The sequence below is a fragment of the Mesoplodon mirus genome (assembly GCF_964341445.2).
Source record: "Mesoplodon mirus genome assembly, chromosome: 15".
Classification (NCBI taxonomy): Eukaryota; Metazoa; Chordata; class Mammalia; order Artiodactyla; family Ziphiidae; genus Mesoplodon; species Mesoplodon mirus.
Genome location: NC_138991.1, coordinates 1,615,576 through 1,637,202, shown reverse-complemented (window position 1 = coordinate 1,637,202; position 21,627 = coordinate 1,615,576). Strand labels below are relative to the sequence as shown.

Sequence of the window (21,627 nt, the reverse complement as noted above, 5' to 3'; positions counted from 1 at the left end):
GGGGGTCAGGTGGGGGTCCTCTCCGCCGGCACAAGGACCCGTCCTGGCTGCGCTGCGTCCCACCCCTCCAACCCCAGAGCCCGAGGCTGGATTCGAGCCCTGCCCTGCATCCTGGCTCCGTGACTCTGGGGGAGCCACTTCCTCTCCCTTGGCCTCAGTTTCCTGAGCTGTACATGCTGCCGGTTCCTCCCAGGTCAGGAAGAGCCGGTCCAAGGTCACCTCCCAGACAGACAAGACAGATAGACCGCAGTACCCGTTTCCACTGAAGAGAACAGCAGCAAAGGGGTGGGTGGAAGAGTGGTCCTTCCCTCCCTAGATCTGTGCCCGCCCACAGGTGTACAAGGCCCCCAGCTGCCCTGTCCTGTTGAACCCTCACCTCCACCCATGGGGGAAGGGAGAACAGCTTCGACCTTCTGATGGGGCAACTGAGGCTGAGAAAGGAGAGGGGGGACTTCCCTGGCGGTCCAGTGGTTAAGACTTCACCTTCCAATGCAAGGGGTGCAGGTTCGATCCCTGGTCAGGGAGCTAAGATGCCACATGTCTAACGGCCAAAAACCAAAACATAAAACAGAAGCAATATTGTAACAAATTCAATAAATACTTTAAAAATGGTCCACATTAAAAAATCTTAAAAAAAAAAAAAGAAAGGAGAGGGGCCGGGGCCGGGGGATCGGCACTAGAAAAGAGGGCTGCCCAGTCCCAGGCCTTCGCCTTAATCACTGTGCTGGCCCTTCAGGATGGCGGGGCTTGGGACAGAGGTCAGCCTGGAGCCAGACCCTGGTGTCCGCCCCGGCAGGCCTGGCCGGGGTGGGTAAAGGTGGGCCTTGCTGCCTGCTCTCTGTAGCCTTCTTGCTTTGAACCTGAAACTCCACTGGTTTGGCTGGAACATCTTGGCCTGTGGCCAGCATGCTGAGCCCGCAGCATGTCCACTAGGATGAGGCAGCTGGACGCTGTGTGCGTGCCTGGGGCGGAAGTGCCTCCTTTCCTGTCCTTGGCTCGGTCCTGTAGCCCGGCCCCACCGGAGGGATGGGGCCAGAAGATGGACGTTCTTGGGTGTCTCTGACCTCAGAGTCCTCTCCGCTGGGTGTCAGCTGGGGTCCGGTGCCCAGCCTGGCCCCCCACTCCGCCTCCAGAGCGCCTGTAACTGGGGAAGGGGCCCGCGAGGGCCTCCTGGGCGCCACCCGGACCTGCCCCAGCGCCTGCACAGTCAGCAACACACCCTGCCTGCCTGGGTGAACGCGGATGTAAACACCCAGGGGGTGGGAGCGTAGGGTTTGTGTTCCTCACCACGTTTAGGTTATACCGCAATAAAAAATCTCATATGGTAAAACAAATAAAATAAAATGACAAAGTAAAATAGAAGAGGATGTGACACTGGCCAGACACTCTCAGGCTCCCCCGGCTCTGAGAGCCTGTGAGTCACGATGCCCAAGGCCCCACAGCCCAGGTCACCGAGGCTGGGCCCACGTGCTGGGGCTGCACGCTGGCTGTGACCTCCCTTGAGCCTCACGGAGACTGGGGAGGGCCGATGTCTGCCTATCTCCCTGAGACCAGAGGATGGGAATCATGGCTGGGTGGCGGTGGCACCAGGACCTGCTCGGTGGGAGCCTGCGTGCTCCTTGGCCCCTGGGAGCCCCTCTGAGGCAGGAACTCTGACGTGAGCTGGGCCTTCTCCCGAGAGAACAGGGCAGGCAGGAAGGGCCAGTGGCCACAGCTCCTGGCCGGGTCTGCACAGGGAGAAGCCTGTCCCTTGGCCCTGAGCTGCAGCTCACCCTGGCCCGTGCCCAGGCCCGGAAGGAGGGTTTCCTGGTTTTGGGGCTGGTTCCCTTCCACACACAATACATTTCAGGCTGACCTGGCCCCACCCGGCCCAGAAGCAGCCACTCTGGGAGGAGGAGGGAGGCGCCTCAGGAAGGCTGAGAGCCTTGCTTACCTGTCTGTGAGGTGGGTCCCCAGGATGGTGCTGGGGAATGGGCAGCGGATACTGCACACGGACACCATCCAACACCACTGGCCGCTGTCACCCAGCTGGGCAGCCTGAATGAGGACCCGTGTGAGACTGGGGTGGTGATAGTGCATCTTCTGGAGTCATCAGCCCAGGGTTCAAATCTATAGCGATGGGACCTGGGGTCACAGCATAACAGTGATGGTGATAGAGGTGATGATGAAGGTGGCAGTGATGGTGATCGTGACGATGGAGATGCTGAGGGCCTCCTGAATGCCACGTCCACTCTGAGCACCGCGTATGTGTTAACCCTCCCGGGTGGTGCTCTTACCGCTGTCCCTACTTTAAAGCCAGGAGGAGGAGGAGACAGCTAAGTGACCTGTCATACAGCTACGAGGCAGAGGGAGGGTGCAAAGTCAGCCTGCCATCCTGATGGGACACTGGAAGTCAGGGCGACTTAGAGCACTTGGCGGGTGCAGGGGGCAGTAACAGGTGTATGCTCTGTAGACCTGGAAGTGCTCGGGGATCCTGATGGGGACCATCCTGCTGAAGAGCTGCTTCTCTGAGCCCCTGGGAGCTGCCCCGGGAGCTGCAAAAAGGGCTCAGGACAGTGTCTTCAAGTGCCAGGTCCTCCCGTCCCCAATCCCATCATCCCACCCAGCCTCTGGCCCTTTTCCAACCTGGAGACCCCACAGGAAACTCAGTAAACAAGTCACCCCTTGGGCAAGGGGCAAGGGGCCAGGGATCTGAGGGAGGTGGCCAGCCCCCTTCAGCTGGCAGGAAAGTGGGCAGAGAGTGGACAGGTGAGCCTCTGCCCATGGGCCTCTCACAGGGCTGCCTGCAGGGTCAGGTGCAGCTCTTGGGCGCCCCATAGTGGCTGCTGGGGAGAGTACAAGTGGGATGCGGGGACACCTCTCCCCAGGTTCCTGACCTCTGGCAGCCTCCAGCCTGAGCAGCTGCCCCCGGCCACTTCAGATGCCAGGAGACCCTGCTGATGGAAGGCCCACGTAGGCTCCCTTCAGGGACCACTGGCTCCTCTGTCTGCAGGGTTTCTTAAAGGGGGGGGTGCTCATCCAGATTTCACAGGCCCGAGGGTGGGGTCACAGGGCTTCCTTTTGAAGATCTTGGCCTTGGGATCCCACCTCGGGGAAGATGAGACTGTGATGTCTTGTGTGTGTGTGTGCCCATGTGTGCATGCGTGCGTGACCCATAGTCTTAAAATTTTTTTTTGATTGTGATAAAATACATATAACATAGAAATTACCACCTTGATCATTTTTTTTTTTTTTTTGGTGGTACGCGGGCCTCCCCCCTCCCTGCCACGGAGCACAGGCTCTGGACGCGCAGGCCCAGTGGCCATAGCTCACGGGCCCAGCCGCTCTGCGGCACGTGGGATCCTCCCGGACTGGGGCACGAACCCGCGTCCCCTGCATCGGCAGGCGGACTCCCAACCACTGCGCCACCAGGGAAGCCCCAGAGACAATCTCTTGATGATCAGGCCTAGCTGGGCTGACCCACACACTGACACAGACAGGCAGGCCAGCTGTGCAGACCCCCAAATGAGACAGGCTGGCACCTGGGACCCTTTGCTGCAGGGCTCGCACCTGGACAAATGTCTCCTTGAGCTACAAAACATTGTACAAAAAAAACTGTATGGGATGAAAAATAGCAGCATACATGCACCCTGGAAGCAAATTATGGACAGAAAGCTACAAAAAGACCAAAAACCCAGCTGCCACTTTTAAAGAGCTGGGAGCAAAAACAGGTCACAGGGAGCAAAAGCAGAGTCCTGCGCATGTGCCCTGCACACCCCACCACCTAAGGGGTGGGCAGACCACCTAAGCCACCCCTCTGGCCCGAGCCCTGGACCTGCCCCTATCCTCACCCCATATAAGAAACCAGCTCGACTCCCCTGGGGAGCTAGCAAGGGAACCTGTTGTTTCCGCTCCCCCCTGCTGCAGCAGGAGCCCCGATAAAGCCTTGCCTGAATTTCTTGTCTGGCTTCTTATCAATTTCTATTGATTAGAGAAGGCCAAGAACCCTGGTCGGTAACACAACCACAAACATAAACACGTAATGTGTGTGCATGTGCTGGGGGTCCTGGAAAAAGCACACACCTCTCACGGCTGGCATGAACATGGAATGTGACCTCCCTACAGGGCGCTGGCCTCGGTGACCTCACTCCTGATGCCCAGCTGCTAGCGCCCAGCAGACACACTGCCCGCACGAACCCTGGTTTCCGGGTACGAGGGAACTGGTGGCCTCAGCCCTCACCAGGCCCAGATGTTAAACCCTCCCACAGCCGCACAGAAGTTGGCAGTGACTCAAATGGGGCACCGTGTGGCCAAGCTGATGGGGAGCATTTGCCCGTCACCACAGGGTGAGCAGACACAGCCCTGGGAAGTGAGCTGGGAGGCCAGACTGGGAGGATGGGGAGGGCGTGTCAAGCAAAGGGGCATTTGGACTTCGGAGACTCCACGGCCAGGCTCAGCCCGGGCAGCAGGCGGAGGCCAAGTGCGCAGGGTCTGGAGTCCACCCCCGAGGGGCCTTCCCTCTCCCCCGCGAGATGAAGCCCAGGGGGATGTTTTAGTCGAAGCTGCAGGGCTCGCCCCCAGGAACGCAGGGCGGGGGACCCTGGGAAGTCAGCTCTGCAGCCTGGAGTTTTTCTGTTTTCTTCCTTAACGGACCCTTAGCACCAGGAGAGACTGCTCCGTGGAGAACAGAGTGGAAGTGATGTGGGGGGAGGGGTCCTGGGCAGGGGCCGGATGGTGCAGGGCGAGGGAAGGGCTGGGGGGGCTCGACCTGGTTCTGCCACGAGGCTTGGCCGAGCTCCTTCCCTGCTCAGGCACTGGTTTCCCGAGGGGTTGTCTTCCACGTCCTGGGAGGGCGCCCCCCACCCCAGCCCTGCCGCTCCTCCCTCAAGACCCCAGGGGCTCTCCCCACTCTTCGCTCTTAGAACCAACGGCACCCCTCCTGCGTCCACGTTCGTGATGCCGGGCTTGTCTCCGGGGTAAGCGCTCCGGTCCGCAACTCTCACGTGCTGACGAACGCGGCCCATTCCAGGGCCCCCGTCCCCGCCCTCGGCCCCCGGGTCCGCAGGTCCTGACTGAGCGGCCGCGGGCACCGGGCGGTCCCGGCGACGGGAAGCGCCCGCCCTGGGCGCAGCCCACCGCTGCGGGGACCCGCCCGCGGGCGCCCTCGCGAGTCCGCGCCGGCCACCCGCCCAGCAGGGGGACTCGCCCTCGTGGCTCGCCCGCGGCCACCCTGCAGCCGCCAGACCTCAGGAAGCTCTCACCCGCCGGAAGCAGAAGTACGTCAGAGCGGCCGGCCTTGCTCTCTGCGTAGAGTCGCGGCGGCGTGCGCGAGCCGGAAGTACTCGCCGAGGCCCCGCCCCACCCGCTAATAGCACTGCCGGGGGAAAAGGCCCTTCCTTTCTGCGCTCGCGCTCGTTGTGGTGCCACCAGGTAGGTCTCGCGGCCGCGGTCGGGGTCGGGACCGGGGCCCGGGCTGGGTGGCGGCGCGGGGGCCTGGGTCGGGTCGGGGCGGGGACGGACTCGGGCGTGCGGGGGTCGGGGCCTGGGCGGGGGGGCGGCCCGGGGCCCGGGGTCGGTGCGGGGCGGGGACGGACCCGAGCGCGCGGACACGGCCCGCCCTCACGGCGCCGCGGGGGCCTCCATAGGCGCTCCCTCAACATGCAGAACGACGCCGGCGAGTTCGTGGACCTGTACGTGCCGCGGAAATGGTGAGCATCCTCTGCCCCGGTCCCTGCATCCCCCCGCCGCCGCCCCTCGCCCGCCGAGCCCCGTCCCCGCTCACTGCGCTCCCCCCGCAGCTCTGCCAGCAACCGCATCATAGGCGCCAAGGACCACGCGTCCATCCAGATGAACGTGGCCGAGGTGAGCCGGGCGGCGGGGCGGCTTGTCCTCTGGGGAGGGGGCGAGGCCCAAACCCCAGGTTGAGACCTGAAGGCGTTTGGGTGCACCTCTTTGTGACCCCCCCTCATTCTCGATTCATAGGTTGACAAGGTGACAGGCAGGTTCAACGGCCAGTTTAAAACTTATGCCATCTGCGGGGCCATTCGCAGGATGGTGAGTATTCCCCGGCCTTGGTCAGCGGGCCTTTGAGCCGGAGTGGCATCTCCCTCCCTGTTCCCAACCTGAGCAGGTTTGTTGGCAGAAAAGACTGCAGCCTGCTGCACTGTACTGTGCTGGCTGCCAGCCCCTTCCTGGGGGTGGAAAAGGGTGCTCGGGGGCCCAGGAAAGGGCCCACCCTGAGAAAACAGGCGACGACCGTGGAGCCTCCCAGTTATCACAGCTCTTTCGGGCCCCAGGGGTCTGCCTGGTGCTAGCGTGTCTACGTTGGGTCGGTTTGGACGGCAGCGTGGCTGGACCTCTGGTCAGCAGGGCGCTTGGTCCCAATGTGCGTTCTCCCCTAGGGCGAGTCAGATGACTCCATTCTCCGACTGGCCAAGGCTGACGGCATCGTCTCAAAGTAAGAGGACTGGGGTTTGGGCACAGAGGCCCAGGATGTCTTTGGAGACCAGGTTTTAAAGTTCTTCCTTTTGTTCCAGGAACTTCTGACTAGAGAGGATCCTGGATGTGGAATGTGTGTTATAAATAAAGAGTGAAAGCCTCTCTGTTGTTTCACTTCTGTGCTTTGGGGGGGCGGGCTCTTCTGGGCTCCGGAGGGTCCGGGCTGGTGTTCTGCTGTGATGGGAGGGGGGGGCCGGCTGAAGGCAGCCTATGACACATGTTGCAAAACCAAATTTTACTTAAAGCACAAATACATTACTTTTTGCAAACAGATCCATGACACTTGACTAGACGGTGAGGTCACATGGCCACTTAAGCGCTCGTTTAAGTCCACAGCGCCTCCTAGGCACTGAGGGAGTGGCCCCAGGCCTTTGGATACAGATGTCTGGGCTGGTTCTAGGGGGTGACATTTTAGTCTGAGGTTTAATGCCTTAAATACTGGCTTCATTTGAGTACCACACAGTGGCAGCTGTTGACATTAAAAAGGACACAATGCACTAAAGGGAAGGTTACAGACGGGTCTGGTGAATGACTTAATTCTCACTACATAAACAGGCAAACTTACTGTAAAGTTACTGTATCAGCCATTCTAACATCTGTATAGAAATTTCCAGGAAGACGTGTCCCTAAAGGCTAATTGTAAACCAGGACGTACGTTTCCTAAGTCGGTCCCCTGCAGTGCCTGTAACAGGAGTGTCCTTGAGACGCTGTGTTGGCTGGACAGGTCACTTTGCAGAACAGTTGCCTGGGGCCTAGCAGCTTCATCCTTCACGCCCTCCTTGGTGCACGTCAGGTTTGGGAGCCACCTTGGGGAAGACAGGGAAGAGGCACTCCTCAATAAATAAGGTCAGAATACAGACTTGGGCTTCGCGCTCCATCCTGCAGTTGCCTCCTCTCCTCCCTCAGCCCAAGTGACTGACTGAGGAAGAAGGAACAGCAGCCAGCAGGGCGGGAGTCGCCGTCCTGCGCCCCTGCTGGGGTCTCAAGTTGCTGGCGGTTGAGCACTCTGATGAGGGCTGGCCTCTCCGTTCCGCAAAAGCACCAGTGCACAGGCGTAGGATGCAGGGTGGGGCTGTCCCGGAGCCCCTCCAGTGACAGGTTGATGGGACAGCAGTAGGGAAGCAGCTTAATGGCCCAGCCAACACGGTCCTTTCTGAGAGCAGCTGACCCGTGAAGGAGAAGCTCCAGCCCGCGGTCTTCAGTGTTTCTGGTGGGGCAGCAAGTGGATGAACTGGGCCACGTGTAGCGTAGAGAAGCTGGCGTGCCGGGCACACACCTGCCCAGAAGGACAACGACCAGCCCTTGGGGTCTGCTTGGTGTGGCGGCTCCTCCGGCCAAGGCGGCTCCCACTTCCTGCCGGGAGGAAGAAGGCTGGCCTGACCCTTGCGGGGAGGCAGGGTTGTGAAGTGGTCAGTCTCCTCCCCACTGGAGGATCAGGTGTGATTCAAGTCACAACTTCAGCAGACGCCATTTAACCAGTTTCTGTTCCCTCAGGAAAAAAAGACCCACAGAACCAAATCCTACACGACAGTAAACACGGTTTCTCCACAATATTGCTTAGGAAGATCAAGAGCCAGCAATCCAGTCATCCTGAAGGTCCAAGTGTCGCGGGCAAGGGGGATCTTTCCGGTGAGACGGATCCTTGCGTGGGGTGGGCTAGTTCTGTGCCCAGAGGCCTGCTGGGGTGTGTGACCCCCAACAGGGCATCAGGACCTCACAGTGATGTGATCCTTGGAAGAACAGAAGTCCGAGAGTAAAAAAATGAGACCCAAACCAACCAGGGGTCTGCTCTCCTTGGCTTAGGCTGACGCCAGAGCTGTGTGTGTGGACGTGGGTAGGTGGGTGCACAGCCCCCGAGGGGGCCGTGCTGGGCTGGGAAGGAGCCGGGCCGAGGCGGGGAGTGGGGATTCCACAGTGCGGTCTTCACGTCCGAAAACCCCGAACAGCCGAGATTAATGCCCCAACAATTTGACGCTAGCACTCCCGCGCGGGCAGTGAGGTCTGGAGAGCCAGGTCTCCGTGAGATGCTGCTGCAGTGGGTACGATGGTAGCAGACGGCTGGGTGATGCAGAGGAGAAAAGCTGTGAAGTCAGGATCCACCAGCGCGCATCGAAGTCCTGGTGCCAGACCAGGCGCAGGAAAAAAAGAAACGACAGAGCCCCACATTTTGTTCACGGAGGAACGCAGCAGGGCTCTCCGAGACACCGCGGTGGTGTGGTGTGCTTTGGAATGGAAGCCGTGTCCCTCCAGGGAAGCGAGGGCGTGGGGGAGCAGTGGCACTAGCCGGCGAGGGCCGCGTGTCCGGCCGACATGCCAGGAGCGCCCGCAGGGGCCGGGCCAGGCTAGAACTGCTGCGTGAGGCGTCTGTAATGAGGTAACACCTGGCTCTCGGGAAGGTAGAGAGCAAGTTCCAGGGCCACGAGCACCGTGAACTCAAACCCAATGAGATCCCGTCTGTTGAACCGAAACTTTTCTTCTAACTTCTGTGTTGAAGAAGAGAGAGGGGTTGAGCTGCAGCCCCTCCTCCGGTTCCCGGCCAGGTGGCCGGGCGGCCGGGTCTGGGCGTGGGTGGTGATCGGCCCGCCGCCGCACCGGGAGGGGGGGATGGGACACGCATACTCACGTCAATGAGCTGCTTCACGTCGTTCTTGCGGAGATCGCTGCTGATCTTGGCGGCCAGCAGCACGCAGGCGCCCGCGCACAGCTTACGGTTCTGCTTGTTGAGCTTGCCCTGCAGGACCAGCTTCTCGAAGTACACGTAGGCCATGGACACTGTCACGGGCTCCAGACCACACTCCTCAGACAGGTTCCGCATCTCTCGTTTCAAACTGCGGGTTTACACGGGAGCCAAGGGCTTTGGGGCCAGGAGGCGGCCACGTCCCTGCTTGAGGGGTGTGCCTTTGGGCCACCAGAAAAGCGCCATTTCCTCCCAGAGGCTGTGGCCCGGCGCTAGAGCCCACGGCTTGGTGGGCGGGCAGCAGGCTGGTCTTGGTCTCCACTCAGCCCTCGGCTGGGCCCTCGGCACCCAACTGTCCTCAAGGGGACCCCCCGGAGGACAGAGTCCCCGTGCTCCCGTGGCAGTGAGGGGGCCGTGTGGGGAGGGGAGGGCAGTGCAAAGGCCCTGAGGTGCGGCCGTGCTGAGGCAGAGTCTGGCCCTCTGGCTGTGGGGCCTCAACCTCCTCATCTATCAAGCGGGGACGGTCACAGGGCCCGGCTCAGGGGCTGTGGGCGCCAGTGAGGAGGAGCCCTGCAGGTGTGGGCAGGTATGAGAAGCACCGAGGGCACCTGACCAAGGAGGTGGCAGGGGAGCTGCTGGCACTGGCCTGGCTGGATGGTGGGAGGGGGCTGAGGAGGGGCGCATCCCTTTATCAAGCTCAGGAATCTGCGCAGACCTGGCCTGGCAGCAGCTCGCGGAAGGCCCTGTCGGGCAGCGGGCTTGAGGACGCCCGCCTCAGCCCTCCTCACCTCCTAATTTTGCTCAGCGTCAGCTTGATGTGTGGGAACTTCTCTCGGAAGGTCTCGTTCATGTCCTTCTTGAGGTCGGAGGGCTTCACGTACTCTATCACTGTGGTCTGCAACGGATAAGGACCGTCCCCATGCAGCCCCAGGGGCGTCTGCACGCCACCTGGGCCTGCAACCGTGAGGCCCGGGCCCCCGAGAACGGTGCCGAGACGTGGGTGAGGCTGGGCCCAGGGTGCGTAGCTGCCCCTGCCCCCGGTGCCGGCCCACAGCCCAGCCCTGGGCGGCGCCCCTACCATGTAGGACGCGAAGATGAGGACGCGCTTGTGCTTGCCGCAGGGCCACTGAGGGTCATCCAGGAGGTCGGGGTTGTACTCCAGGGCATCCCCTGCGTCGGCCCCTGCGAGCAGAGGGCAGCCCTGACCCACCACAAGCCCCGGTGAGCGGCTCGGCCAACCCCGGCCTAGTGCCAGGCAGCAGCTGTGCTGAGGGTGTCATCGTGGGACAAGGAGAGGGGGATCAGGGGCTCCAGGCGTGGCCCCCCTCCTCGGGGGCCGGGGGCGGGGAGGACGTCCTGAGGAGGAGGGGTCCCCGCCCAGAGCCATCAGTGGGTGCAGGTTCTCTGCGGCTGGGCTCAGGCGCGGCGCAGGGCGTGCGCTCTGGGGTCCCCCTCTTGAGAGGCTGCGGCGGACCCGCTCCCCGGGCTTGGGCTGAGGACTGTGGGTTTGGATGGGATGCACTGGGCCACCTGCCCTGCCCCCGGTCAGGGCCCTTGGGCTACCTAGTTCCGAGCCAGCTGGCGCCGCCCTGGGTGGGACGGGTTTGCATCTGGGCCCCAGCAGAGCGCGGGGGGCACTGGGCCGGGGCTGAGGCGGCGGGCCGTGGCTGTCCGGCTTGAGCGTGACCAGGGCGTTGGTGGGGTACAGGAACTTGGCGTAAGACACGACCTGGCAGGCAGTGCATTGGACTTAGCCCCGCCGCCCCGTCCAGGACCAGAGGTCCAGCCAGGTCCCTCCTGACCGCTGCAGCTCCCGCCGCCCAGGGCTGACGCTGCTCCCCCCTTGCAGGTTCCAGAATGCCCCACCCCTCATCTGGGATCTGCAGCTGGAGCTCCTCCCTGCCTCGGGGGCCCCCACGAGGCGACCGGCCTGTCTGCACAGGCTGCGTGGCTTCCTCTGGTGGGACCTTACGTTTTGGAGGACTCAAGTGAAACACAACTTTGAGTCTACTTCCTTGACAGACACACGTAAGGCCCATGCCCCCACCTGGCGTCTGCTCCTACCTTTCCATCCGCCCCCAGCTCCACGCCTTCCAACTGGAAAACCATCTCGGAAGACACGGAAACGCCGCCGGACGGATGCCTCTGCTTCTGGCTGTCCACCCTCAGGTCACTGCAACGCACGGGACGGGACAGAGCTGCCGGCCCCGCCCCCGACCTCGTGCAGGCGGGAGCCGAGCCCCAGGGGCCCGCAGCGCCCCACCTCTACACCCTCGAGGCCCTGTAGCAGCCTCAGCAGGGTCACGAGGACTCCCGCTGTGAGAGCCGGCTCAGTCTCAGCTCCTTCCGGGTCCCAGGCCCTTCCTGTTCAATCTCCCTGGTGGTGGGCCAACCTCGGCTTCACCCCAAGTCACTTCTCAGGGGTGCGCCCTCCAGCTGCAGCCACACCCTCGGGCACACAGGTCCTGCCGCGCCGTCCCCACCCTGACAGCCATCTCCCTCTTCCCGGGGCTCCGCGCTGGGCACAGCTGCCTGGACTGGTCACGGGATGCACAGCAGTGTCCCGCCAGGAGGAACATCCCAGGCACCAACGTTGAGCAGCTCAAACGAGGTAACAGTGCGGACGCGCCCCTCCCCGAGGACCAGGACCCAAATGGCCTTCAAGCTCTCAAGCAGCTTCGGCAGAAGCTGGTCTGCTGGCCCCGTGTGAGGCTGTGACGGTGTGGAGCCCCCGGCTGGTGGGGGCCAGCCGCTCACCTGACACGCAGGCCTTCTCCGTAGGGCAGGACCGAGAAGGCCGCACACAGGGACCGCTTGGCGCAGATGAGCACGATCCTGCGGGGAAGGACGGGGTCAGGGCAGGGCGGCAGGCGTCTCCCTTCCCGCCTGGACTCAGACGGGAACTGCCCCAGGCATCAGGGGACGCCCAGGATGGTGGTTCAGCGGTTCATACAAGAGAGGCCAGGCCGTGCAGACACCAGAGGCAGAGGCGCGTGCCCGAGGATGGCTGGTCAGGGAAGCCCATCCTCAGGCATCCCAGCGGGGCAGGAGCCTCACAGCATCAGAAAGCGCCCAGTTCCATGTCCCGAGACAAAGTGGCCGGAGAGGGGCCGCTGTGTGGGGCGCACGGCAGGGAGGACGGCCTTTCCTTCCTCTGGGCGTGGCTCTGCCCAGCCCGGCCCCAGTTCAGCAGAGAGGATGACGGTGGAAGACCCCCTCCCCTGGCTGGGACCCTGGGCACCCAGGGCCCACTGAAGCCAGCCCGGCGCTCAGTCTGCCGGGGGCCTGCTCCTGGGCCAAGCCCGTCATGCTGGGGACCATGCTGGGGGGTCCCGGACTGTCCAAGCTACAGCCACCGCAGGGAAGACGCAGCACTGCCTGACCAGGGCTGCCTGGTAGGTGCCTGGGCACGGCCTCCATCAGGAAGGGGAACGGTCTGGAGACGCTTTGGGTCAGGACGATGGCCTCAAAGCCAGGAGGGCAGAGTGTGAGGGACACGGGGCATGAGGGACGGGGCTCCTACAGACGTAGGGCCTCGGAGGGCTGTGCTGGGCACTGGCTGTCACCCTGCAGCCCGGTTCAGGGAAGCCAGATGCCCTCCGTGCTCCCTTCTCTCCCGGACACAGCCCACCACTCTGCCTGTTCCCGCTGGGTTTCCAGCGTCCCTGCTGCTACTCAGGCTGCGGTGGCCGGGTGGCTCCTCCCCCAGGACGTGCTGAGGACCCCAGCGTTTGGTGAACATGGAGGGCAGAGGGTGGGATGGGGAGAGGGTCCACTTCCGAAGGGACATGGGCTGGGCCGTGTGGCCGAGCGCTTCCTTAGCGCACTGAAGGGAGGGCTGCTGACAAGGGCAGGGCCCCGGACCCCACGAGGCTCGAGGGAGGACGCAGTGGGCAGCCCCAGGGCTGGGCTGGGCTGGGACACGCTGGCACCTGCTGCTCCTGGTGTCGTACTGCCTCATGTTCTTGATGAAGTGCGTCTTCTTCAGGCCTTTGTGTCTCGGGGATCCAGAGGCATGTTTGGTTCTGCAGGTGAAAAGCAGGTCACTCTTCCCCTCCTGGGAGCCTCTCTGGCCCCAGGAGAAAGGACGGGGGTGCAAGCGGCACGCGGGGCTCCTTACCTTTGAACCGAGGCACATCCCACCGTGTCTTCCAGAAACTCGAGGGAGCAGCGCTGGGAGCCTACGCGCCTTCTGTAAAGAGGACACGGCAGGGCCTCAGGGTACTGTCCAGAGGCTGCCTCATGGGCCCTCCTCCCAGAGGCCCAGCCTGCTTCTCAGGCCCCGATGGGGCCCCCAGGCCATGGGCCAGAAGCAGGTCTGCAGTGAGGTCTGAGTGTTGGGCAGGGCCACCCAAGGCCAGAAGAACCTGAGGGGGACGTGGCACCGGGAGGGATGGCTGGCCGGGCCCTGGTGTGCCCACCGCCTCCCGGAGCTCAGCCAGGGGTCCCGGGAAGGGGACGTGGTGGGGCTGGACATCAGACAAGCACACGTCCTGCCAACCCTCTCCCGCCCACCTCAGCATGTGGAGCTGCCGCCAGTGCTGCCCCCGGCCCAGGACACCTAGAAGCCTTGCCCACTCGGCTGGGCCGCCCTCCCTGCACCAGCCCCCCGCCCCCGGCCTCAGGGCCCTGGCAGGGGCTGTTCCCTCAGTCTGGAACCTTCTTTCTCCAGATCTTCCCGTGGCTACGTCCCCCTTGACTCGAGGCTCAGTTCACACGTGGCCCTCCCCCTCCCCAGGGCAGCAGCAGTCCTGGTATGCCTGTCAGGGAGGTGTCTGCTTGGGCCTGTCGCCTGGCTGAAGCACAGTGGGCGTGCTGAGCTCGCGGTGCTCCCCTGCCCTTGCCTCCTGCCTCTCAGCTCACCCCTGGGAGCATAAAGGAGCCAGAAACCCATCAACCCGCAGCCCCTCCTCAGCACCGTCCAGGCCTGGCGGCCAGAGCTCTTCCCGGAACAGAGCCCTGCCCAGGGACAGGGAGGAAAGTGCTTCTATTAGACCCACGCAGAGGGGAGTCTGAACCCAGATGTGTGGCTGCGTGGTCAGGAGGCCCCCTGGGCTGGGGAGATGGCCTCAGCGACTCCTCGGGAGGGGACACAAATGGCCTTAGGTCGGGCCTGAGGCTGAAGGCCAGAGACCCCCAGACATGCTGGGTGGTTGGGGAGGAGTGTGTCCTGGTGACCACAAAAGGGAACCAAAGACCAGCAGCCCGATGACAGTCGGGGGCTCCCCCCAGCCCTCTGAGGTGCTGACAGCGCTGGGGTTGTTCCAGAGACAAACCGGGTGTTTGGTCTGGTTTAAAACCATCCCAGGAGGAGGCCTTACCAGCACCCAGCACACAGGGAGCTCGGGAGGGCAGCCTCCCACCTGGCACTGGGCCCAGAAACCCTGCGCAGGCTGCACCCTCAGGTCAAGGTCACACTCCCAGGGTCTTGCCACCAAGGCCACCAGCAGGGACCGCTCAGGACAAAGCCAAGAAGGCGGGCTCTGCTGCCCCACTCCTCCTGGAGCTCAGGTCGCCGTGGTTTACGAGATGGAGGAACACGGGTCTCACACTCAGCCTGGGCTGGGCAGGTGCCCAGGGCCCAGGTGTCAACAGCAGCCATTTCCTAAGAGGCTGAGCCTCGCTGCTGAGCCGCTGCCGGAAGCTGCAGCCTGCCCAGATGCCGCCTTCCTTGCAGCATCTCACGGGACCCTCCCCCCAGCAGGACCCCTGGCGTCCAAACAAGGCCTGGCTCGGTCAGGCCACCTCTCCCAGTTCAGGCCAGGTGGGAAGGGGGCAGCAGGAGGGGTGCGTCAGGCAGACGCCCAGCAACCAAGGAGGCCTGGGGTAGGGGCCGGTGAGCACCGGTCCCACGGTGGGCGATGGGGCAGGCCCTGCCCTGAGAGGGTGCCCCACTGCAGGACCCGTGCCGGGAAGTGAAGCCGGCCTGGTGGAGGCGGGAACGCCCCAGACAGGTGTGTGTGTCCTGCCCCGCGGCTGGCCTCAGAGGCCCCGGGCAGCAGTCCCCTGTGGCTTTCTCAGGCTCGCTTCCTCAGGTAATTTCCCAGGTGAGGCCCGACAGCTCCTGCGTGCCTGGGACCTCGCTCACAGGGCCCAGAGGCCAGCGGCAGTCTCCACCGAGGCAGCCAGGAGCCCTTGGGGGCCAACCCAGGGGCACAGTCAGCACCCACACTCCCCGGCTGCCTGACCTCTGGCCCAGCTCGCTCCAGGAGACCTCTCTCAGCCCACCAAGCTTCAACACCTGATCCCAGCTGGTTTCGTACATCTCTGTCTTTGTGGTTTTCTTCTACATTTCCTTCTCTGTAAGCGTTTTATACGTAAACTCAGTCCTCACAGCCCTCAGCGTACAGGTGGTGAAACTGAGGCACAGAGCTGGCGGGGGTTATGGGCTGGGAGCTGCGCCCTGCCCCCCGGCGCTGCCTCTGCCCCTGGATTCTGCCACCCGCCCCCGTGCCGCCCTCCTGACCGCGTTGGGGGAGCTGGAATCAAGGCTGCTCCGTGCTCTCAGGGCTCCTTTCCTGAACTCGCCTGTGTCTGCATGATGCTATTTGGGTCTGGGTCCAGAGATAGGGACAACGCTGACGAGGGTACCCTGAATTCTGAGCACAGACCAGGCTGGCCAAGTGAGGGGTCGTTGCTTTCGAGCCCCCCCTTCCCACCTCCCACCCCAGAGGAGCTGGCCCCGCGGCCCGAGGGAGGCTGAGCGCCCCGCTAGGATGGGGACACTCCGGGGGCTGCCAGGCAGCTGCAGGCTCGCTCGTCCCAGGACGGGGACTGGCGGCCGGCCCCTTCCTTAGGCGGCGCCCTTTCTAAACCCACTGCTGGCCGGTCGACCAAGGAGGCAGCCTCTCAGGAGTCCCGAGGCGGGACCTCCACGGTCTCCCACGTGGCCCTGGGAGGACAGCACCCCTAAGCACTCGCCGCTCTGGAAACAGCTCAGAATCCCAACGCGGACCACATGCCGGCCCGGGCCTGTAGGCACGACAGCAACGTTCCAGCACCTATACCCGAAACGACACCCACTGGGAGCAATCCCGCCATGGGCCCCATTGGGAGCAGGCCCCTGGAAACGGTGTGTGCAGGGCCTGGTTGAGAACCTGCGGGGCGACAGGCGGTGCCACGCCCCGAGTCCTGGTGGTCGGTGGTCAGGCTGTGCGCGCCTCTCCCTGTACACCCGTTACTCCTCTGTTTAAAAAGTGCTACAAACAAACTACAAAGAACAAAGTCTGGGCTCCTGCCACCTCAGCTAACACCCTCCCACTCCCTGACGTCTGGGCAAATGCAAGTCCCAGGGAGCCAGGAGGCCCTCGCGGCTAAGCTGTCCAAGGCACACAGGATGGTGTCCCCCACATGGCGGTGACTGGCCCGAGGCCGCCTGCGCTGGACTCTGTAGGGAAGACGGGGTCGGGGGCACAGGGGAGGCTGTCAATATGGCACAGGCGACCACCCCACTGGCTCACTTTCACAGCTGCCCCTTTACAAACTGGTGACCCATACTCGCCTTCCCCCAGAGACAGGCAGGAAGAGAAATCGCCACTTTTTAGACGTTGTTTCCACTGTCTGATAAACTCCTTCACTTTGTAACTGAAAAAACGGCCCAGCTGAGAAAAGAAGGGCTCCTGCCTAGTTGGGAGACCACTCAGTCCGAGTCAGGGGCCACGTGCAGGGGCTGCTGTACGTGGGCTCAGACGGTCTGAGAACGGGCAGGCCGCTGACAGGGGCCAGCACGACGACACTGAACCCTCCCCTGCCAGGAGAGCGTGGGCAGGGGTCTTGTCCGGCCGGCCCACCACACCAACCCGGCCTGAGCACGGGGCCTGGCACATCACAGGCCGTCGTGCATCCTTGTTGAGTGAGTGGGTCATCCTAGGTACCCTGTCTCACCAAGTCCCTGCCAGCTTCCCCGGGTGACAGGACCCATGTGCGGTCCTGGGCCGGCCTCCATCTCAGCAAGGCCTCTGGACCCCCTCTAGGCTCCAACCTCGGTGACCACCTCCAGCCGTTTTCCAGCTGGAGAGCAAGAAACCCCCAAATCAGTGATGTGAACAGACTGCCAGACACTCCACCAAAATCGCTTTAATTTGGACAGGCGCTCGGCAGCCTCCAGAGCGCTAGGCGGCTCCTGGCTAAGACGGCAGCTAAAATCCCAGGCCCTTTCTCGGCGCCAACCCTGCGCAAACCCTTCAGAAGCGCAAGGGTTTCTGTTCCCAGCTAAGCCGGCCACGCCCCCGGCTCACCTTCCCCCTTGTTAGTGCCCTGGACACTAATGATGACTGCTGGGGGTTGAACAGTGACCCCAAAATATGTGAAGTCCTCACCCCTGTCAGCTGTGACTACAACCACATCTGCAATAGGGTCTTCACAGGTGTGATCAAGTTAAGATGAAGCCATTAGGCTGGGCCCTGATCCAATGACCAGCTGGATCAGGGTGTCCTTATAAGCAGAGAGAAACGCCAGGTGAAGACAGAGACACCAAGGAGAAGCTGTGTGAGGACGGAGTCAGAGACTGCAGGGTTGTGGCCACAAGCCCAGGACACCTGGGGGACCCTTACCCCGGAGCCCTCCCAGGAGCAAGGCCCTGCCCACACCCTGACTCAGGCTTGTGACTCCCAGGGCTGTGAGAGGAAACCCTGCTGCTGTCTGAAGCCCCCAGGCCTCCCCCTGGAGAGAGCAGGGCCAACATGACAGAGGAGGGCACAGCGGTCTGGTGGGGCAGGCAGACGACCTGCAAGCCTGTGTCTGACCCATCTGGAGAAGCCCAGAAACCGGTAAGTGCTAGATGACCACAGTGTTGAAATGAAAGCAAAGTTCTAGGGAGGAAGATAAGGATTCTGATGATTCACTCACTGGCCTAGCAGAAACAGCCACACCAGACTGTGCCCTGAGCATGAAACACCAACTCCCCACCGTGGGCTGAGCTGTGAGCACACCCTGGGCAGCCGGGATGTAACCCGAGCCCTCACTCCCCAGCCGGCCTCGCTGAGCCCTGGCATCCAGCCCCTCACAAGAGCCCCTCGACAGAAGTACCCAACACAAACCCATCTCACAGAGAAGCAAACTGAGGCTCAGAGAGGCTGTGCCACCTGCTCTGAGTCACAGAGCTCCTGAGAGGTGGAGCTGGAATTCCAACCAGGTCTGTCCCCAAAGCCTGGGTCAGACCACCACACTCATGACACAGACTTTGGGAAAAGACCCTCAGGATTCTCTCCATTCCCCAGAACAACTTACCCTAGAAGTCCACAGCCTATAGCTGGCAGCCCCCTTTGCTACTCAGCAGCGACTATCTGCCGCCCTGCCTCTGGGCCCAGGAAGCACAGAGAGAAACGGACAGTGCCCACCCCAGGAGCCTGCCATCTGTCAGGGGAGGGTCAGTGACTCTCAGGCCCAAGGGCTGGGCCCTGTGCTCGGCAGCAGAAATCGATGAGGGACAGAGTCTGGGTGGGCAGGCGCGGCCCTGCGACATCTGAACGGGGATTTGTTTGTTTGTTTTTTGGTTTTATTTTTTGCGGTACGCGGGCCTCTCACTGCTGCGGCCTCTCCCGTTGCGGAGCACAGGCTCCGGACGCGCAGGCTCAGCGGCCATGGCTCACGGGCCCAGCCGCTCCGCGGCATGTGGGATCTCCCCGGACCGGGGCAAGAACCCGCGCCCCCTGCATCGGCAGGCAGACGCTCAACCACTGCGCCACCAGGGAAGCCCTGAACGGGGATTTGAAGGAGGGGAGGGAGGAGCAGGAGAGGGCTCCTTGCACGGGCCAGATCAGGGGAGGAGGGACACAGGGGCCGTGGAGGGTGCAGCGGGAACACCGAAGGGCACCTGACTTGTGCCACATCCCAGCCTGTTCTGTGTCCTCCAGAGCTTGGGCCCCTGCACACGCTCTTCAGAAGCAGCGCAAGCGCCATCAAGCACCATCGCCAGGCAAGGCTCCTGGTTACAGGCGCTTCATTGCATCCTCCTGTTCGAACAGCTTCGTGGGCCAGGCTGCTGGCCTGGCTGGTTCACAGGGATGGCCTGGCCCCCAACCAGGGCGCCTGAACTGTTTGCTGAATGACACACGGCCTGCCCAGCACCACACACAGGGCTGCGGGACCGGGAGAGGAGGGCACAGCGCAGGCCTGGCTGTAGGTGAGTGGGACCCTCGAGGCCTCACACAGTGATGTCCCTGCCGTTCTGCCCTGGAGTGTCGGAGTGACTCGAATGGGACCTGGCGTGAAGCGGGGACTGTCCTCGGGCTGATGGCTGCCAGGAGACAGGACCACTTTGTGCGAGAGTCTGCCGGCTGAGGAAAGCAGGCTTTGGGGCAGGGGGCACAGACTAGAGGGGCAGAGCTTAGGGGTGGGGTGGCCCTGAGATGGGCTAAGGCGTTCCTAGAAATGAAATCAGGGCAGGGGGAGTGCCTGTGATCTGGGATGTGACAGGCCCAGGGGCCCTGAGCTCAGAGGGGACAAAGGAGGCAGGGGTAATGGGGGGCCTCCAGTGACCAGTAGCTGTGGGATGGGGGGCTGGGAGGTCTGGCCTGGTGTGGGAGACTCTGGGGCTAGATGTCACAGTACAGGGAAGATCCCTGGCCCACATGGAGGGGGTCACCCAGTTTAGAGAACGAAGGGGAACACAGAGGGGGTGTTTGTGAGTCCCTGTGTCAGCGGGACTGGTAACAGTGGGCTGGGGAGGGGGGTGTGTCCTGAGCTGACAGGGCTCTGTGTCTGGGGGCTGAGGGAACCCCAGACCCATGTTCAGGGGATTGACAAGATTGAGAGGACCCTGACCCCGTATTCAGGGGTGGCAGAATTAAGGGGACCATGACCCTTAAGTCTGGGGACTCACGGGGCCCGAGGAAACCCTAACATCCGTGTCCAGGGAGTTGACAGCTTGCAGATGACTCGTGACTCTGACATCTTAGGATGGTGGGGCCCAGTCAAGACTCCCTTCTGGGGCTGGCAAGGTGCAGGACACCCCAACCCTCTGTCCCTCACTGACAGGGCCCAGGACACCCCAACTTGTGTCTGGGGCTCACAGGGGATCAGGGTCATCTCCCGATCTCCAAGTCCTATGCTGACAGGTCACTCAAACCCTGTGTCACGAGCTGATCCTGAACTTCTGTAGGTCACCTCAACCCCATTATGAGCTGAGCCAGCCCAGGGCCACCTTGCCACCCTGCTCACTGTGCTGATGGCCCCCAGGTCACCCCGACCCTGTGTCCCGGGCTGTCAGGCCCCCAACCCTGAGCCCTGGGTGACTCCGCCAGGTGACCCCGACCCCCGCGGTGACCCAGCCCCAGGCCACCCCGCCGCCCCCCAGGCCCCAGGTGACCCGGGCCACACTCACCTCTGGCGCTGCCCGTCCAGACCCAGGCTCAGGCCGAGGCCCAAGCCGGCGGGCGCGGGCGCGGGGCTGAGCAGGCCCTGGGGCGCCGAGGCCCTGCCCGGGGGTCCGGGCAGGGGCAGGCCGGCGGGGGGCGCGGGCGGCGGCGGCGGCGGTGGCGGCGGCGGCGCGGGCGGCTCGCGGGCCTCGGCGGGCGGCGGCGGCGGCGGGGGCTTCTCGCCGCCCGGGCCCAGGCTCGGGGGCCGCCCGTCCAGGGAGATGTTGTTGAGGAAGAAGAGCGCGGCCTGGCGGCGCCGCGAATCCCCTCGCCGCCGCAGCGCCTGCGGCGCGGCCCGGGCGGCGGGGCCGGGGGACTGGCCCTGTGACCCACCCGCCGCAGCCGCGGCCATCCTCCGACTGAGCCCGCCGCCCGCCCGCCCGCCACCGCCCTCCCGCTCGCGCATGCGCCCGCGCCCGCCGCCCATTGGCCGGGGCGCACCCGTATGCAAATACATCGCCGTCACGCCCGCCCATTGGCCAGCGCAGCGCCCCCGGGGGCGGAGGGGGAGCGGCTCCCTTGGGTCCTGGAACGGGTTCCGAGGCGGCCAACGGGGAGCCGGGAGAAGCGCCTCTGCCCGCCGGCCGGGCCCGCGAGGCCTGGCTCTGGGCGAGCGGAGGAGGTGCCGCGGGTTCGAGTCCCTGACTCGGAAGTCGCGGCCCCGGGGCGCCAGTGCTCTGTTCCACTTGCTGGGCTGTGGCGTTCGTGGTCAGCGTTCTTAAAGCCTCGTCTTTAGGCTCCAGCGCACTTCCCCTCTTGGGGTGTGTGTCTTTGCCGGGGCGGCGGTCTGACGTGCGGGCGCTGGAGCTGTACCACCCGCCGGGAGCCCTAGGAATGGCCAGCGGTGCCCCCTGGCCTCCCCCAGTGACTGAAGACAACACCGCGAGTCCGAGGGGAGAAGGCATCTGCCTGGGGTGGCAGGCAGGCAGGCGGTGCTGGGCCTTCAGCCCCAGACAGAGTCCTAAACGGCCGTCAGCAGCAAAGCGACCTTGAGTCTGGGGGGTGCCAGGCCTGTTTCCTCTTCTGTACCAGGACCCCCAACTTCAGAGCCGGTGGCTTCATGCTCAGGTGCTGCCTTCTGGGAACCCCAGGAGCCCACCTGTGTCTTGGGGGGCA

General features: G+C 63.6%; 2 protein-coding genes across 3 annotated transcripts; one reads left to right on the top strand and one right to left on the bottom strand.

Moving 5' to 3' along the window:
* Positions 1 to 5,306: 5,306 nt before the first annotated feature.
* Positions 5,307 to 6,579, top strand: RPS21 (ribosomal protein S21; the record flags this gene model as incomplete). 2 transcript variants are annotated; one of them, XM_082643494.1, is made up of 6 exons in its annotated part: positions 5,309 to 5,409; positions 5,625 to 5,687; positions 5,778 to 5,841; positions 5,962 to 6,033; positions 6,381 to 6,436; positions 6,516 to 6,579. In XM_082643494.1, exons 2-6 carry the CDS (start codon positions 5,638 to 5,640, stop codon positions 6,523 to 6,525), a joined length of 252 nt encoding a protein of 83 aa, XP_082499620.1. In that variant the 5' UTR covers positions 5,309 to 5,409; positions 5,625 to 5,637. The 2 variants fall into 2 exon arrangements, with proteins under 2 accessions (XP_082499621.1, XP_082499620.1); XM_082643495.1 differs by lacking the exon at positions 6,516 to 6,579 and having other exon boundaries at positions 5,307 to 5,409; positions 6,381 to 6,440.
* Positions 6,580 to 6,697: 118 nt separating this feature from the next.
* On the bottom strand, positions 6,698 to 20,878 carry CABLES2 (Cdk5 and Abl enzyme substrate 2). Its single transcript, XM_082644308.1, has 10 exons — positions 20,478 to 20,878; positions 13,275 to 13,346; positions 13,087 to 13,179; positions 11,912 to 11,989; positions 11,219 to 11,327; positions 10,718 to 10,883; positions 10,233 to 10,336; positions 9,943 to 10,049; positions 9,101 to 9,305; positions 6,698 to 8,960 (listed from the first exon to the last, which is right to left on the bottom strand). The coding sequence occupies exons 1-10, from the start codon at positions 20,861 to 20,863 to the stop codon at positions 8,820 to 8,822; spliced, it is 1,461 nt and encodes a 486-aa protein (XP_082500434.1). The 5' UTR covers positions 20,864 to 20,878; the 3' UTR covers positions 6,698 to 8,819.
* Positions 20,879 to 21,627: the final 749 nt, after the last annotated feature.